Source organism: Caretta caretta, chromosome 2, assembly GCF_965140235.1.
Source record: "Caretta caretta isolate rCarCar2 chromosome 2, rCarCar1.hap1, whole genome shotgun sequence".
Lineage (NCBI taxonomy): Eukaryota > Metazoa > Chordata > Testudines > Cheloniidae > Caretta > Caretta caretta.
Window position 1 is genome coordinate 141,250,679 of NC_134207.1, and position 18,302 is coordinate 141,268,980.

At 43.7% G+C, this 18,302-nt stretch overlaps 1 protein-coding gene and 1 long non-coding RNA gene across 7 annotated transcripts in view; one reads left to right on the forward strand and one right to left on the reverse strand.

Annotated features, from left to right (window-relative positions):
- LOC125632014 (uncharacterized) overlaps positions 1-18,302 on the forward strand; it is an 83,449-nt gene that overhangs the window by 60,009 nt on the left and 5,138 nt on the right. For 2 of the 6 annotated variants that reach the window (XR_007355136.2, XR_007355139.2), the window contains exon 4: positions 15,002-15,885. The exons of 1 other annotated variant lie outside the window; for it this stretch is intronic. This is a non-coding gene — a long non-coding RNA (uncharacterized LOC125632014). Of the gene's footprint in view, positions 1-3,745; positions 4,843-15,001; positions 15,886-18,302 lie in introns of those variants that run through there. 3 more of the 6 variants (XR_012667088.1, XR_012667089.1, XR_007355138.2) reach the window with 2 other exon arrangements.
- ANKRD33B (ankyrin repeat domain 33B) overlaps positions 1-18,302 on the reverse strand; it is a 107,499-nt gene that overhangs the window by 32,503 nt on the left and 56,694 nt on the right. The window contains exon 2 of the mRNA XM_048839604.2: positions 9,155-9,284. Within this exon, the coding sequence (XP_048695561.1) occupies positions 9,155-9,284 (130 nt within the window). The remainder of the gene's footprint in view (positions 1-9,154; positions 9,285-18,302) is intronic.

The window sequence follows — 18,302 nt, forward strand, 5'->3', positions numbered from 1 at the left end:
GGGCAGTGTATGTGGGATAGACAGAGAGCTTCGTATATCAAGGTGTTGCCTTTCACCAGCACCAAATGTACATGATTTCTTTAAAGAATATAATTTATGCAGACTGTTTACAAATAAACTCCTTAAATAATTCACAGAAGCTCAAACATGGAGCTGCCCCTGGTAGTTATGTATCACCACCATAACCAGGAGCTGGCAAGTAGGACTGGTACTGCCAGACTAGCTGAGGAGGGGCCAACCTGGCAGCATCAACAGCCCAGAAACCAAAGGGAAAGAGTGGTCTTGGGGAATAGGCTCTCCACAGCTGTGGGGAGTGACAGGTGTTCCATTTTTCAATGCAGTTATCGTGTGTGTGTGTGTGTGTAATTACACACATCATAGGAAAGAGATACATCTTTAAGTCTTTAGTAGCAAATTACAGTTCACCACAAATAACTGGACAACTAGGTTCAGTTTGACAAATGTATTGATTTCAACGGTGGGCCAGTCTACCCAATCAGCATGGAAAGCTACTGAAAGGAATTTTGGGGTGAGGAGGAAACCAACCAAAAGCTGCAAGAAAGTAGTAACTGCAAGTAATGTGGGGAAATGAGGGCACTAAAGCCTGGTCTACACTACAGAGTTAGGTGTAGGCAGCTTACGTCAGTCTAACTATGGAACTCTCTACACTTAAATTTCAGTCCCGCCGATGTAACTGCCCTGCTATGCCAACTTAATAACTCCACCTCCACAGGTGGCAAAGAGTCAAGGTCGGTGTAGTTAGGTCTACGCAGTGTCAGTGTAAATACTGCATTGCTCACGTCGAATGTTACCGGCTTTCAGGAACTATCCCACAATGCCCCACACTAACAGTACAATTGATACAAGTTCTCCTGGTGAGGATGTGCACCGCCAACAGAAGGAGCAAACTGTAGACATGCACAAGCGATGTAATTACTTGCAGTGGTTCTATGCCGACGTAAATTAGGTCGACTTAATTTTGTAGTGTAGGCATGGCCTAACCAAATAAGAAAAACAGAAGACATGAGAGAGGATCATTCTAAAGTTTAAAAATATTGTACTAGAAAAGGTTATTTACAATATACTTGAAAAATTAAAGAAAAACCACATAAAATATATGGCTTCAGCTGTCTACAGTATATTGCTCTGGGCTACTACTTAGAATTAAGTAGCAACTATATTCCACGTTAACTCCACTGATTGCGATGTTAACCACATGATAATCTGTATTAACACAACAGTATCTTGTAATAATGTATTAAATAACTAGTATCAACACTCTGGCTCAGGATTACAAAGTGGAAAATAAGTTAAACCAAATATTTATGAGCTTGTATAAGCTTCTGCTGATTGAGGTCAGTCTCAATTGTTTTGGGGATCAATATAAAATACTGACAGACAGTGTCAAGTCAATGTCTGTCGAGTCAATGTCAGCACTGTAGATTAATTCTGAGCTCATTATAACTAAGTATAAAGGTCAGAAAAGAGCCAGCCTTAACTCTAAACCTTTTATGGGCCAAATATACATCAGAAGCAGATAAAAGAAAAGCAGGTTACAGAGCATCTGAGATCTCCTGATTCTATTCAGAAAGCTACAGAGATCATTACCTTGCTATAAATAAGACAATTTTGAAAAAAACTTAAACATTTTATAATTACTACCTCCAAGTGATTTCTTAAGTAGAAAATAATCCATCCTTTTTCAGAATAATACAAAAAAATTTCTCAGGTAAAGCCAAATATTTACTAGCAGCAAAGGTAAGACTAGTTTTTATTGCTAAATAAATAATGTCTATGCATGTCCAGTTAGCTGCCAAACAAGTTTTGTGGTAACTAGGGCATAGAAATGTATAATTAAACTATATAATTTTCTTTTTTAAACAACAGCACCAGATGCTTTTAAAAGGGACTTGACTACCACAGCTGGACCTCTTGTCTGATGCTGTCCATTAAATGTTACACTAAATGTATGCTGTATGCAAGGCCATCCCTAGAGGGGTGTGGGGCCCAGGACAACCACCCACTCCGGCCCAGGCCACGGCCCCACTCCACCCCTTCCCCCAAGCCCCGCCCCTACCCCTTCCTGCCCCTGCCCTGCCTCTTCCCGCCCCTGCCCTGCCCCTTCCCCCAAACTCCCGCCCCACCTCTTTCTGGCTTCTGCCCCCTCCCCCCGGGTGACGCCAGGAGCCAGTGGGGTGGAGCAGGATGGGCTGGGGCTGGATTGCTCACTGCTGCCAGCACCAGGCCCCCCAGGCCGCCCTGGACCCTGCATCCTAAAGCGTGGAGCCCCACAAAATGTGGTGCCCAGGGCAGTTGCCCCAGCCCATGCTATGGATAGGATTGGCTCTGGCTGTATGTATATACATCAACCTATTTGTTGTTAATTATTACATTCCTTCAGTTACTCTGATCTCAGATTTGGAACTCCTCAACACTAGATATAAACCCTCTTAACTAACACGTCAGAATTAATTATCTCAAGGGTCTATAATTTCGAAGTTGCAGAACCTCACATTCCCTGCCAGTCAGAGATACTAAGGGTGTGTCTACACTACGAAATTAGGTCGAATTTATAGAAGTCGGTTTTTTAGAAATCGTTTTTATATAGTCGATTGTGTGTGTCCCCACACAAAATGCTCTAAGTGCATTAAGTGCATTAACTCGGTGGAGTGCTTCCACAGTACCGAGGCTAGCGTCGACTTCCAGAGCACTGCACTGTGGGTAGCTCTCCCACAGTTCCCGCAGTCTCCGCCACCCCTTGGAATTCTGGGTTCAGATCCCAACGCCTAATGGGGCAAAAACATTGTCATGGGTGGTTCTGGGTACATGTCGTCAGACCCTCCATCCGTGAAAGCAATGGCAGACAATCGTTTCGCTCCTTTTTTCCTGAGTTACCTGTGCAGATGCCATACCACGGCAAGCATGGAGCCCGCTCAGCTCACTGTCACCCTACATCTCCTGGGTGCTGGCAGAGCGGGACTGCATTGCTACACAGCAGCAGCTCATTGCTTTGTGGCAGCAGACGGTGCAATAGGCCTGATAACCATTGTCATCATGTCCGAGGTGCTCCTGGCTGCCTCAGTAAGGAGCGCCTGGGCAGACATGGTGCAGGAACTGAAATAGGAGGGACTCGACCAGGTCATTCTCTTTAGTCCTGCCGGCAGTCCTCTGGCAGCTAGGAGATGAGAATGGCTAGTAGTCCTATTGGACCATCTTCTGCCAAGCAGGCAGGAGATGAGGATGGCCAGCAATCCTATTACACCATCTTCTGCCAAGCAGCCAGGAGATGAGGATGGCTAGCAGTCCTACTGCACCATCTGATGCCAGCCAAAGATGTAAAAGATAGATGGAGTGGATCAAAACAAGAAAGAGACCAGATTTTTTTTTGTATTCATTTGCTCCCCCCTCCCTCCCTCCCTCCGTGAAATCAGTGTCCAACAATCATTTCGGTGAGGTCTGTCAGGGGCACCTTGAAAAGTTTAACAGAGATTTAATCTTGCCTGAAATACCGTGGGGAGGGATAGCTCAGTGGGTTGAGCATTGGCCTGCTAAACCCAGGGTTTTGAATTCAATCCTTGAGGCGGTCATTCTGTGTAGCAGTTGTTTTTGTTTCTCCTTGATGTAAAGCCACCCCCTTTGTTGATTTTAATTCCCTATAAGCCAATCCTGTAAGCCATGTCGTCAGTCGCCCCTCCCTCCGTCAGAGTAACAACAAACAATCGTTCCGCGACTTTTTTCTGTGCAGACGCCACACCATGGCAAGCATGAAGCCCGCTCAGATCACTTTGGCAATTAAGAGCACATTAAACACCATGTGCATTATCCAGTATACGCAGCACCAGAACCTGGCAAAGCGAAACCGGGCAAGTAGGCGACGTCAACGTGGTAATGAGAGTGATGAGGACATGGACACAAGACTTCTCTCAAAGCACGGGCCCTGGCAATGTGGGCATCATGGTGCTTATGGGGCAGGTTCATGCCGTGGAACGCCGATTCTGATCCCGGAAAACAAGCACAGACTGGTGGGACCGCATCGTGTAAGGGTACTTTCATGGAACTTTGTGACTTGCTTTCCCCTGCCTTGAGGCGCAAGAACAAGGATAGAACAAGGCAAGAACACCAAGATGAGAGCAGCCCTCACAGTTGAGAAGCAAGTGGCAATAGCCCTGTGGAAGCTTGCACTGCCAGACAGCTACCAGTCAATCGGGAATCAATTTGGAGCGGGCAAATCTACTGTGGGCGCTGCTGTGATGCAAGTAGGAAACGCAATCAAAGATCCGCTGATATCAAGGGTAGTGACTCTGGGAAATGTGCAGGTCATAGTGGATGGCTTTGCTGTAATGAGATTCCCTAACTGTGGTGGGGCCATAGACGGAACCCATATCCCTATCTTGGCACCGGAGCACCAAGCCGGCGAGTACATAAACCGTAAGGGGTACTTTTCAATAGTGCTGCAAGCACTGGTGGATCACAAGGGACGTTTCACCAACATCAACGTGGGATGGCCGGGAAAAGGACATGACGCTCGCATCTTCAGGAACTCTGGTCTGTTTCAAAAGCTGCAAGAAGGGACTTTATTCCCAGACCAGAAAATAACGTTAGGGACGTTGAAATGCCTATAGTTATCCTTGGGGACCCAGCCTACCCCTTAATGCCATGGCTCATGAAGCCGTACACAGGCAGCCTGGACAGTAGTCAGGAGCTGTTCAACTACAGGCTGAGCAAGTGCAGAATGGTGGTAGAATGTGCACGTGGACGTTTAAAAACTCGCTGGCGCAGTTTACTGACTCGCTTAGACCTTAGCAAAACCAATATTCCCATTGTTATTACTGCTTGCTGTGCGCTCCACAATCTCTGTGACAGTAAGGGGGGGGGAGACGTTTATGGCGGGGTGGGAGGTTGGGCAAATCACCTGGCCGCTGGTTACGCACAGCCAGACACCAGGGCATTAGAAGAGCACAGAGAGGCTTTGAAAACCAGTTTCATGACTGGCCAGGCTACAGTGTGACGGTTGTGTGTGTTTCTCCTTGATGAGCCCCCACCCACTTGGTTCACTCTACTTCCCTGTAAGTAAGCTAACCACCGTCCCCACCCCCCTTCGATCACCACTTGCAGAGGCAATAAAGTCGTTGTTGCTTCACATTCATGCATTCTTTATTAATTCATCACACAAATAGGGGGATAACTGCCAAGGTAGCCAGGGAGGGGTGGTGGAGGAGGGAAGGACAAGCCCACACAGCACTTTAAACATTTAAAACTTTAAAATTTATTGAATGCCAGCCTTCTGTTGCTTGGGCAATCCTCTGGGGTGGAGTGCCTGGGTGGCCAGAGGCCCCCCCACCACGTTCTTGGGCATCTGCATGAGGAGGCTATGGAACTTGGGGAGGAGGGCGGTTGGTTACACAAGGGCTGTAGCGCCAGTCTGTGCTCCAGCTGCCTTTGCTGCAGCTCAACCATACGCTGGAGCATATTAGTTTGATCCTCCAGCAGCCTCAGCACTGAATCCTGCCTCCTCTCATCACGCTGCCACCACCTATCAGCTTCAGCCCTCTTTTCAGCCCACCACCTCTCCCCCTGGTCATTTTGTGCTTGCCTGCACTCTGACATTGTCTGCCTCCACGCATTCGTCCGTGCTATGTCAGTGTGGGAGGACAGCATGAGCTCAGAGAACATTTCAACGTGAGTGCATTTTTTTCGCCTTCTAATCTTCGCTAGCCTCTGGGAAGGAAGATCCTGTGATCCTTGAAACACATGCAGCTGGTGGAGAAAAAAAAAAGGGACAGTGGTATTTAAAAAGACACATTTTATAGAACAATGGGTATACTCTTTCATGGTAAACCTTGCTGTTAACATTACATACATAGCACATTTGGTTTCGTTCCAAGGTCGCATTTTGCCTCCCCCCACCGCGTGGCTAACCCCTCCACCTTTCCCGTGGCTAACAGCGGGGAACATTTCTGTTCAGCCACAGGCAAACAGCCCAGCAGGAACAGGCACCTCTGAATGTCCCCTTAAGAAAAGCACCCTATTTCAACCAGGTGACCATGAATGATATCACTCTCCTGAGGATAATACAGAGAGATAAAGAACGGATGTTGTGTGAACGCCAGCAAACATACACTGCAATGCTTTGTTCTGCAATGATTCCCGACTCCGTGCTACTGGCCTGGCGTGGTAAAGTGTCCTACCATGGTGGATGGAATAAGGCTGCCCTCCCCAGAAACCTTTTGCAAAGGCTTTGGGAGTACATCCAGGAGAGCTTTATGGAGATGTCCCTGGAGGATTTCTGCTCCATCCCCAGACACATTAACATACTTTTCCAGTAGCTGTACTGGCCGCGAATGCCAGGGCAAATTAATCATTAAACATGTTTGCTTTTAAACCATGTATACTATTTAAAAAGGTACACTCACCAGAGGTTCCTTCTCTGCCTGGCGGGTCCGGGAGGCAGCCTTGGGTGGGTTCAGGGGGTACTGGCTCCAGGTCCAGGATGAGAAACAGTTCCTGGCTGTCGGGAAAACCGGTTTCTCCGTTTGCTTGCTGTGAGCTATCTTCCTTGTTCCCCAAACCTGCTTCCGTATTGCCTCCCTCTCCATTGAAGGAGTCAAAGCACATGGTTGGGGTAATGGTGGCTGAACCCCCTAAAATGGCATGCAGCTCATCATAGAAACGGCATGTTTGGGGCTCTGAGTCGGAGCGGCCATTTGCCTCTCTGGTAGGCTTGCCTCAGCTCCTTAAGTTTCACACGGCACTGCTTCGGGTCCCTGTTATGGCCTCTGTCCTTCATGCCCTGGGAGATTTTGACAAATGTTTTGCATTTCGAAAACTGGAACATAGTTCTGATAGCACGGGTTCCTCTCCCCATAGAGCAATCAGATCCTGTACCTCCCGTTCGTTCCATGCCGGAGCTATTTTGCGATTCTGGGACTCCATCATGGTCACCTCTGCTTATGAGCTCTGCACTCACCTGCAGCTTGCCACACTGGCCAAACAGGAAATGAAATTCAAAAGTTCGCGGGCCTTTTCCTGTCTACCTGGCCAGTGCATCTGAGTTGATAGTGCTCTCCAGAGCGGTCACAATGGAGCACTCTGGGATAGCTCCCAGAGGTCAATACCGTCTAATTGCATCCACAGTACCCCAAATTCGACCCGGCAAGGCCGATTTCAGCACTAATCCCCTTGTCGGGGGTGGAGTAAATAAATCAATTTTAAGAGCCCTTTAAGTCGAAAAAAAGGGCTTCATCATGTGGACCGGTGCAGGGTTAAATTGATTTAACGCTGCTAAATTCGACCTGAACTCCTAGTGTAGACCAGGGCTAAGGCTTAGATCGACAAAAGGACATGGGTGTTGTGACCCTGAGCTTTGTGGTGCCTAACTTGTAGACATATAGAAAAATCACAGGAACAACACTATGATCCACTAAGCTTAAATTCATAACTCTGCTAGACACCAAAAATTGTGGACTTAATAAAGACACTGGATTTATGGCCCATTACAGCAATCAGTAACCCACTATGGCCATGTCTCCTCTAGCAGCTGTGCCACTGTAAGATTGCTCATGTAGCCACTCTACACTGACATAATAAAACCACCTCAATGAGTGGTGGTAGCTATGTCGCTGGGAGAAGTTCTGCTGCCGACATAGTGCTATGCACACTGCCACTTATGCCAGTAAAATTTACGTCACTCAGGAGTATCTTTTTTCACACCCCTGAGCGACATAAGTTTTGCCAACATAAGTGGTAGTGTAGACATGGCCTAACTCTCCTTTGTCCTATGACTGTAGAGGGGTTAACTGCACACTTTGCCTTGAATCGTCTCTTGCAACGTGTGTTAACTCCTTATCTGTTCCACCTTGTATTTAGCCATGACACTCTGAGTACCTTTTCCAGACCTGAAGAAGAACTCTGAGTAAGTTTGAAAGTTTGTCTCTTTCACCAATAGAAGTTGGTCCAATAAAAGATATTACCTCACCTTCCTTGACTCTTTAACATCCTGGGACTAACATGGCTACAACACTTGAAACAAATAAATACAGTAAGTACATCATGAATTCCATGCCTGGGGAGGGGAGAAGGTTGGGCATCCACTTAACTGTTACATGATTGCCTCTGAGGTCCAAGCTAGACAATTTGCTTAGATGAGCATAGCTGCAGAGCTTGGTAGGGCTGCAGACCTGTTTTGGGCTCCACACCACAGACAAAAATAGTCTGTATTTGGCCTGTCGATATAAATCCTAATCGTATTTGTCACCTCTCTTTTCTGAGTCACTTTAGCACTTCGTATCCACTTATAGTACATGACTACAGCAGTCTTTAAAATTAAGGCACAGTATTTTACTTTTTAACAATAATCAACTGTTAGTTGATTATGGGTATATTCATGCTAGAATAAACACACATTTGTCTCTGGGTGGGATAAAACATGCAGAGTGATTCTTTGATTTCTCCCTCACTCCAGTGTAAATGAGGAGTGGCTCCACTGAAGTCAATGTAGTTACCCTGGTATAAAACCAGTATTAGTAAATACTGATTCAGGCCCATAATATCTGATTAGATTCCTTGTCCTTAATAGGGAATGACTAAATAACATATTTGCAGCTAAAATACTTCCAAGCTGTCACATAGCTCCTTAACTTTCTTTCCAATATTCAGCAACGACCACAGGCCATCAAGATATGTACAAGATATGTGAAAGAAAGCTATAGTTATGGACACATTGCAGCTACATAATATACTGTATTAACATCATTATGACTAGTTGTTTATCATGGAAGAAAAACAGAAAATTCAAAAGGAAAAAAAACAAATCAAAAAGTCACAGGATCACATTTTTTAACAAAATTTCATTTTTTTAAGTTAAAATAATTAAAACCATCTGTTAATAATTAATGGCTGAGACGCATTCATAAGTCCAGGCTACTCTCCCATACAAAAAAAAGATATGGTTTGAATTTGCTATCTATATATACTGAACTTGTAAACGATTCATGAGAGCTTTGATTGGGATTAGACTCGCTGGGTTTATAAATTCCACAAGCCATTGTGAAAAAAAACTCCTAAGGGTCACAGTTTTTGTCCCGAAAGCGATGGCCATGACAAACACACCGCCGTAAACCTGATACATAAAGTTGAAACAGAGAAAGAACCTTACCTGCCTGCGCAGCTGTAATTAGAGCCGTGTTCCCTTCATTGTCCTGCCAGTTTACATCAACATGAGGGCACTGTGCTAAGGCTATTACAATATCCACAAAACCTTGGTAACAGGCAACAATAAGGCCAGTCTATAAATAAAAAATAAGGAGGTAGTTAAGGGTAAGCAGACTGATCAATAGTACATTAAAGAAGCATATCATTTGGGTTTTTTTGTTTTTTTTTTTTAAACATGAGAGAAACAACATGACATTTGAGTATTAACTAGTGCTGAGCCTAAATTGCAAAGTTTGAATCTGAATTTCCACAAAGTTAGGGTAGATTGGGTGAGGGATTACTCTGGACCTGCATCTGAGCTCCCACAAAACTGGGCGTGTGTGTTTGGATCTGGGGCTTTTGTTCGGGCTAATTTTCTTAGGGCCAGATTGTTCCCTGCTGCTTCATGGTTGCACAGGGATTGAAGTGAAGATGAAAGGCACAGCAATGGGCTCCATAGTGGTCCCCGTGCTTCATACACTAAAGAGACTGCTCTCTGCATGTGCCCCTTGGGTTCATGACACCCCAAAGGGGCAGGAGGTAGGGTAGGCCATGACTGTGTCCCCAAAAAACCAACAGGGAAGGGGGGGTAAAAGCAGATATGTGGAGATATCCACATTCCTCTAAATGCAAGGCTGTGCCTGAAATTAATCATTGACCCTTTTATTAGGCTTGGGTTTACATTTGTAAATTACTTCCTTAAAAAAAAAAAAAACAGTAAATAATATATATTGAAAAATATTAAATGAGCTCTAACAATTTTAAATATTATGGAAAATTATAATCCACTGAGCCCCACTAACTACCATTTATCAATCAGTGCCACTAGTAATTTGTTATAGTTCAGCTAGTGACCATAGTGTTCCAGATTCAGAAATTAGTTTTTACAAAATATTTTAATTCAGAAATTCTACTTCTCACAATAGATTGTGGATAATAGGAAAAAAAAAACATGTAGCTCTAATAGGGTGCGAATCATTATATTGTAAATCAATGTGGGATTATGAAATATAAGAGTATTCATAAGACACCATACAACTCATTTTTGGAAGCACAAAAAAGGCTCATATTAAAATACAGACTAGTATGCTTTTAGAACACTAATGTTCTGACTTAAATTTGGGAAATTCAGATTTAAGGCACCCATGGCATACTGATTTCTGTGCCTTATACATATATTTTATGGTGGGACACAAGAACTTTCCTTATATTATCACATAGCAATAAGCCAGGCATAATACTGTACTGCTAGGCAAGAATTATTTTACAAATGTGGCCTAATGATATGCAGGTCTAGAAAAATTTTGTATACTAATTATTATAAACTATCAGATTATATTATATGTCAAGATGAACACAAGAAGTTCCCAGGCCACTGGGTGATTTTGCATTTAGTCATCTGAAAAGCAAATATCTGTCCTATAGGTAGTTTTATTTTAAGTTCATAATATCTGTGGTCAATTTTAAATATTTCACCTATCGCCTGGCAATCCCGCATTCTTAACACTGTAAATAAAATAAATCAGTTTAAAAAAATCACCATTTAATATTCATAATAACAACTAAAAGATCAGTAAAATCTCCTGGAGGAAGAGAAACCAGGAAATGTATCTGACCACCCAATTTAGCCCTGAACCATTGTTTAATTAAAAAACAACAAAATAACAGCTTCCCTGAAATATCAAAATACTCCAGCCATTGATTAAATGGAACCAGAGTACTTAATCCTCAACATCTCATTTGACCATTAGAATTAAAACCATTATCTCATAATTTCAGGATTACTTGCGTAACCCAGTACATAAGCATCCACAGTGCTCTGATAAATGTACAAGATAAGGCAGCAACAAGTAAAATAACTTCAGTGTTTAGTGAGAGTCCATGGGTTTTCCCCACTACCTACACATTGTTCTTAAATGCTGACTGTGATCTAAACACATCAACTAACTGCTCAGAAGACAGAGGCAAAGAATAAGGAGACAAAATTAATCCTTTCTACTCTGCTCCCTCTGCCTAGCCAGAACACACGGACATGCAGAATTCAACTTGACCACCAATTTACAGGGAGAAGTAAGAAGCCTGTTGGTGAAAGAACTTTAAACCTAATGATGTGGCAAACACAAACCTCTCTGAAATTTTTTCAGTTCAAATGACCCCATTTGACTCCTAGTTGGTCCCTATTTAATCAGAGAAGTGATGACTGCTGTTAATAGTAGCAGGGTCTTTCACATACTCCAGCCTGTCCACCATGTGCACAAGAGAGAATCCCCTTCTAGCTACCACTGTAGCTATAACCCCTTAGTCACATTTAAAGCGGAGTAATGGGGAGGAGTAAGCACATCAGAATATGACCCTTAGGTTTTCTTTCTTTCTTTGGGAAAATTAAAACAGCAGCAAGGGCACAACATGATGTGGGAAAGATCATTATTGAATAGATATGAAACACCAAAGTTGCACATTTCTTGTAGCCATGGGATCAATAAGCTTGTAAAGGAAAGACCTCAGCAGAAACGATCTCTAATCTTTTTTGTTAAGGAAAATATTGGACCAGATGTCTGGCTGGTGTAAATTGGCATAACTGCACTGAAATTAATAAAGCTATGCCAATTTACACCAGTTTAAGTTCCACTGAATGCACCAAGGGAGAAGTAAGCAAGCAGCTGTGATTCACGGGTGTGTCTCTGAGTCACAATACCTCTCCAGGCTATTCCTGAGGTGATGAGCTTTACATACCACTCCTCGCTTAGGGATGTGCCTAAATTGACAATAAAACCATTAGCAAATACAGCAGACAGTAGATCACTTCTGGGCTTAGTTTACTCAGCCTACTTCTACCACAGTACCACTACTGCTAATAATCCCATCCTAGCCAATCCCACCACCTTTCTTAATTACTCTTACCCCAGCCCTGTAGTCTGCACAATTGATGTACTTCTGACACAGACCCCACTGGGCAACGAGCTTCCTCTGCCAAGCTATTTTGACATTACAATCAGGTTGCTATTAGTCAATACATTAATGTTACAAAGTTGTCTCAATTTCCTGTTCCATTTAAATTCTGGGTTGTCCTTTCAGTTCAGGTGACAAACAGTTTAGTTAAGATACAGACAAAATGACATCTTTTTGGTCAGCGTACAGACCACAATATTTCTCAGCTGGACCTTTGAATAAGACTATTATTCTGATTTCTTTTTTACACAATTCACCTCAGACCCAATATTTAACAAAGCTCAGCACTCCTTGATAAAGAGCATTTCAATTTCCTTCCAGTTAACATGCAATACTTCAAAAGATTCCTTTGAAACTGGATAGGGGGTCTTGTTAAGTGAAAGTATCCTTATTTGCATACAACTTCAAGTAACACTATCAGAAGACATTCATTTTCCAGGTGGGGCTGTCTCAGGTAACTGAAATCTTACAGTAATTTAATCATTCTGACCCCCTGCAGGTTTGTGCATTCCCTTTGCCTGAACGGTTGGTCCTGAGACACAATGCAACTCTTTTTGGTCAGACCCTTAACATTACTCTCTTTCTTTAATAATTTCACTTCCTGTTGAATACTCAGGACTTAAATCGCCTCAGTTTTAAAAATCTGCAGATGAAAAACATAGTCTGATCACATGGAAAAAGTAAAATATTAATGGTATCAGCCAAATAAGTGTACAAAAGTTATAGGAATATAGGGCTCTTCAGGAAAAGATGGGCAATTGTTTTATTTGAGAAGAAAATAATCTTTAATACAATGATATTTTTAGCATGCCCTGACAACAATACAGTATAGTTCTGCTTTTCAGTGGGTAAACCACTGACTGCTTCAATCACTATTCGGAGTATCAATCCTGTAATGAGTTCAGAAACTTGTTAGTGTACTTCAGAAAAGCCCATTGCTCATTTCCTGAGCTTGCTTCTTGCTTTCTACAGAAAAAAAAAAAGAGAAAACCCCCTTCATTTGTGGGAAGATTGCTGCATTACAGCATTTTGAGACTTTCCTCATTTTGAAAGGCTTCTAGGCAAGGTTTCTTTGTAATCCAAAGCATCACTTATTGGAGTTCAGACACAGGTTTGGAGAAATCTTGCCAGTTTATTTAAAAGGTTAATATTTCACATGACTCTTTTATGGTTTCCAGAGAATTTAAGGACCAATTAACCTAAAAAAGAATTTCTCCAAACCCTGAACAGTTGCTTCATGTCTTTCTTTTTCAAGGGTTTCTGCAGTCAAACATGCGACTGATGCCAAAGCTGTTGTCATGATTGAGTTCTAATGCAGTGCCTTGGACCCAATCAGATCAGTGTCCCTTTGTGCTAGTAGTCACTGTACCAACATGCAGAAAGCCATCGTTCTGGCTCCAAAAAACGTACAGTCTAATTGGAGAGGTAGCACACGCACACAGGAGGACCAAACTATACTGCAAAGTGACAGGGAGAGATTACTCCAACAAGAGCTGCAGTGAATGGGAGGACACTTTTATTAAAGACCTACACCCAGGGAAAGGAACTAAATAACACACATACACAGTATTGAGCAATGTAATCAAATGGCGACAAGTGTCTCATTAAAGTGAGTTTATTTTCATCTAATCTTCTTATGGCCATCCTAATATTTTCATATAGCTATTTGGTGTGGGATCTGGAATGGGTGGGTGGCAGGGGAGCTGGTCCACTAATATCTTTGTTTTAAGAACTGATCCACAGAATAACATATTTGAGAACCACTTCTATAGGAATTGTACCTCACTGTCCTTCCTGCCCAAAGAGAGGAAAAGCTTTCAGATCTGTCTGAAAACTCAGACTATGTTCCATTTAACATAAGCACAATGGCAACATAAAAGTGTTGACTTTTATTTTTAATATGCATTACATGTTATGAAGCTTTACGAACAAAATATGATGTAGACATTTACTGATATGTTATAATTCTGTCACCATTCCCCTTCCCTCAACATATTATTCTGTGCAACAAGTCAGGTTATTTTAATCACACAGCACTATTTTCCTCCTGCTGAAAAGAGATTCCTGGTAAGACTAGTGATAATGCTGTCCCCTTATTTTTTTATTTCTTGAGGAGGAGAATGAATAAAAACTATGAGATTGTGAAGCCTAACATGACGTCCTTCCATAAGAACTATATAAGCCTGGAATAGTAGAAAATGGACAGTAGTGACAAAACAGCTGTGAATGTTGTTTAGCAAAAAATTTTGTTATAAAACTTTCACATCATTTGTAAAATAGACACTATTTTCAGCTGTCACTAATCCTGCAATACAATGAACATACTATACAAACACCCATTAGTACTTTGCTGCCACAAGTAGTGTCTATTTCTTTTTGAGGGCATATTTTTGAATAACTACGGACAGACTAGATCCACGTAGGTAGCTCTCTCTGATGTTAACAGAGATTTCTGTGCATAAACAATAGTTAAATGCTGGAATATAGAGCATTTATGTTACACTCTATAGCATTAGGCAGTAGCATAATTCAGTTGAGTGAACTGATACAAAGTCCACTCCTGTGCATGTCTTATACCTTAAATGTAATATATTATGGGTAAGGCTGTAAGAAAGTTGTGGGGGTAGGGGGTGGCTCAGAAGTTCCAATCACAGTCTGTTAAAATTGTGATTAAAGTAAGTTGCGGACGGGCCAGATTTGAGTGGTGTTGCAACAGGGTTGGCATTTCAAATTTCAAAGAGGGAGGGTGCAAATGTCCATGGTGACCAGGGCTGCTTAGTGTTACCTAGCAGCTCTGTGTTCTTGGGGAACCAGGGCGCAGTACCCAGCCTGTCTGACTCATGAAAGACCTTCCCCCCCACAGCCTCTCCTTCAATCAAATTGATCGGAAGAAAGACTAACAAAAAGCAATGAAAAGGCAGAGGGAGACATACCTAAACCCCTGGGATAAGGGTGACAGGATTAAGGAAACTCCACTAGCGTCATTTGCATCGAAGATGGGACAAGGAGGCATCTCCATTAGCATACAGAATGGAGAACAGAGATTCCAAGGCAAGAACTGCATGGAACTCTAGGACCAGAATAGCAGGGAAGCACCGCATGATGGGGGATCTCCGCTCCAGATGTTAATGAACCCATGCCTGCACACACCCAGCTCAGTAGTTATCAGTCCAATTCTAGTAATAAATCCTTTATTGGTATCCAAAATAGTGAAGCTCCCTAATTGCATTGTGAGCTCCCTCCAAGGAACACCATCCATAGCCAGGAATGATCAGCTCCCATTGTCTAGCCTGAACAAAACAACTTTGTTATACTCCCTTGAGCCATCAGCTTACACATACACAAATCCAGTGTTTTCCCTTGAACCATTGGTGTTTCTCTACAAAGACCCCTACCCATGCTTCAAGTAAGTGTTCTGATGCCTGGATCCAAATCTGCATCAGTTCCATTGGATTTCATCCTCTCCTGACTGATCGTGCTGGGAGCTCTGCCTGTCTCCAGCACTCCAGACCCTCAACTACCATCACTACCTGGGACCCTCGATAGATTCAAGCTTCACAGAGTGGTGAGAACCCAGCTCTCTCTCTCTCTAGGTAAAATCTTCTGACCTTGACTTGTGTGATCACTTATAGTTTTCTAAACCTGACCTTTATAATCAAATTTAAGTTAGATTTAATATTATAGCTGTTTTGTTTGTTTGACTCCCCTATGGTTATTAACTGGCAATAAATAACTTTCATGATTAAGCTGGTTGCTTCTCTCTCTCTCTATTCCAGTACGGTGCCCACGGCATATGAGGGTGGCAGCTTGGCGGTGCTGTTTGACCCAGCCTGCTGAGTCCAGGGACATATAAGGAGTTAGCTTGAGAGTGCTGATTAACCCGCTCCTCTCAGATGTGCTCTGTTAATGTGTGTGTGTGTGTTCATCTGATTCTGGGGTTGGAAGAACCCAGCCCTGGGGAACCTAGGTCCTGCAGGATAGCTCCATTGGAAGGGAACTTGCAGCAGGAGAATTAGAGCTCTGTTTGAGAACAAAAGTGACACAAGCAGTACATTGACAGAAGTACAGACCCTTCCCCCCCGCCAGCCACCCCGCCCCAGAAAAGTAACCCTAATAAATGAGCATACCACAAAGCAACAGGCAAAGCTGGTAACATTAGGCCCAGTGCAGCCACCCAGTGCTGGGACCATATGTTGGGGGAAGGCGTTTTAGAGTTTTACCCTCCCTGTCCCACATCCAGCCCTGCTCCCTCTACAAGAGAGTTGCCATTGCAGAACAGAGCAGGCAGGAGCACACAGACTAGGCACCTCTGCCCACCTCAGAGGGTAGCTTTTTCAAAGATAATATAATATAGAACTTACACAAGATCACTTCAGGTAGAGCTGGGTATGGAAACCTGGTTTATAATTAAACACAGCACACTGTCTTTCAGAAATAACTTGCTGTAACCTATATTAGCACAGTGTGACTCAGTCACCCTCTAGCAGCTAGAAGTTATGTACAAGTTTGAGTCTCCTACTGTTTATTTCCTGGTTCTTTAGCTCTAGTGAAGATGCTTATACTGTTATATCTGGAGGTATTGGGTTCAGTCCCTGAAGAGCAGTGGTTTTCAAACTGCAGGTCGTGACCCAGTACTGGGTCACGGAATGGAAGGCACTGGGTCACGATGGCTCTGGTCAGCACCACTGACCGGGCCATTAAAAGTCCCGTTGGCAGTGCTGCCCGGCTAAGGCAGGCTAGTCCCTACCTGTTCTGACACTGCACTGTGACCCGGAAGCAGCCAGCAGCAGGTCCAGCTCCCAGGCAGGGGGCCACAGGGATTCGTGTGCTGCCCCCGCCCTGCCCATGCCTACGAGCGAGAGCCACGCAGAGCCACTTGCGCACCTCTGCCTAGAAGCCGGACCTGCTGCTGGCCGCTTCCAGGGCGCAGCGTGGTCTGCAGTGCCAGGACAGGCAGGAATCCTGCCTTAGCATCCCCGCTGTGCTGCTGCCCGAGAGCTGCCCGAGGTAAGCCCACACCCCAACACCATACCCCAATCTCCTGCCACAGCCCTGAACCCCCCCAAACCCAAAGTCCCCTCCCGCACCCCAAACCCCTCATCCCTGGCCCCATCCCAGAGCCTGCACCCCCAGCCCAAAGCCCTGACCACCTCCTGCACCCCAACCCCCTGACCCAGCCCAGAGCTCCCTCCCACACCCTGAGCCCCTCATTCATGGCCCCACCCCACAGCCTTCACCCTGACACTCCAACCCTGAGCCCCTCCCACACCCCAAACCCCTCATCCCCAGCTCCGTTGGGTCATGGGCATCAACAATTTTCTTCAACCGGGTTGCCAGAAAAAAAGTTTAAAAACCACAGCTGTAGAGGACCCAAACAAGTACACTGTTATGTTTAGCTATGTGGTTTAGATCACAATCTATTCCCAGAGCCAGGAATAAAAAACAAGAATTTTGGCAGCTGGCATTCCTGTGCTGTCTCACAAATACTTGTGTAACCCACTGGTAATAGGTGTGTTGTGTCTTCCTGTTTGGGTTGGTCTATGCAGAGAAGACCAATATGCATTTTCTCTCATCTTCTATAGCAGAAATGGTCTGTCGTGTGGTTTTAAAAGTTGTGGGATCCAACCTTGATCTTGACTCATGGCAGGAGAGAGAGAGATATGTACAAAAGTTAACATGTGAACCTTGGTGTAACTTGTAGAATGATCTGATATTGCAAAACATTACATTTAGAGGTGAATATGGATTCTGTCCTAATATTTGCTTTACTGATTTTTTTAATTATTGGTATTTGGTTAATGGAAACCAGTGTGTAATGACAGGTTTCAGAGTAGCAGCTATGTTAGTCTGTATCCGCAAAAAGAGTAGGAGGACTTGTGGCACCTTAGAGACTAACAAATTTATTTGAGCATAAGCTTTTGTGAGCTACAGCTCACTTCATCGGATGTGTCCAGAGAGTGGATGCCCTGCCTGTGTGAGCTCTGAAAAGGTCAGAACTTGATTTAATAAATTTATATTTCCAGAAAGCAAGCCTGATTCTCAAAGGTGTAACTTTAGTGCTTGAGGGGACTGGATACTACCAGGCATTGTTAATAAGGTATAGAACCTTTCACCAATACACCACTAGTCTGAATCTAGCCCAGCTCAGCTAGGATTAAAAGTTG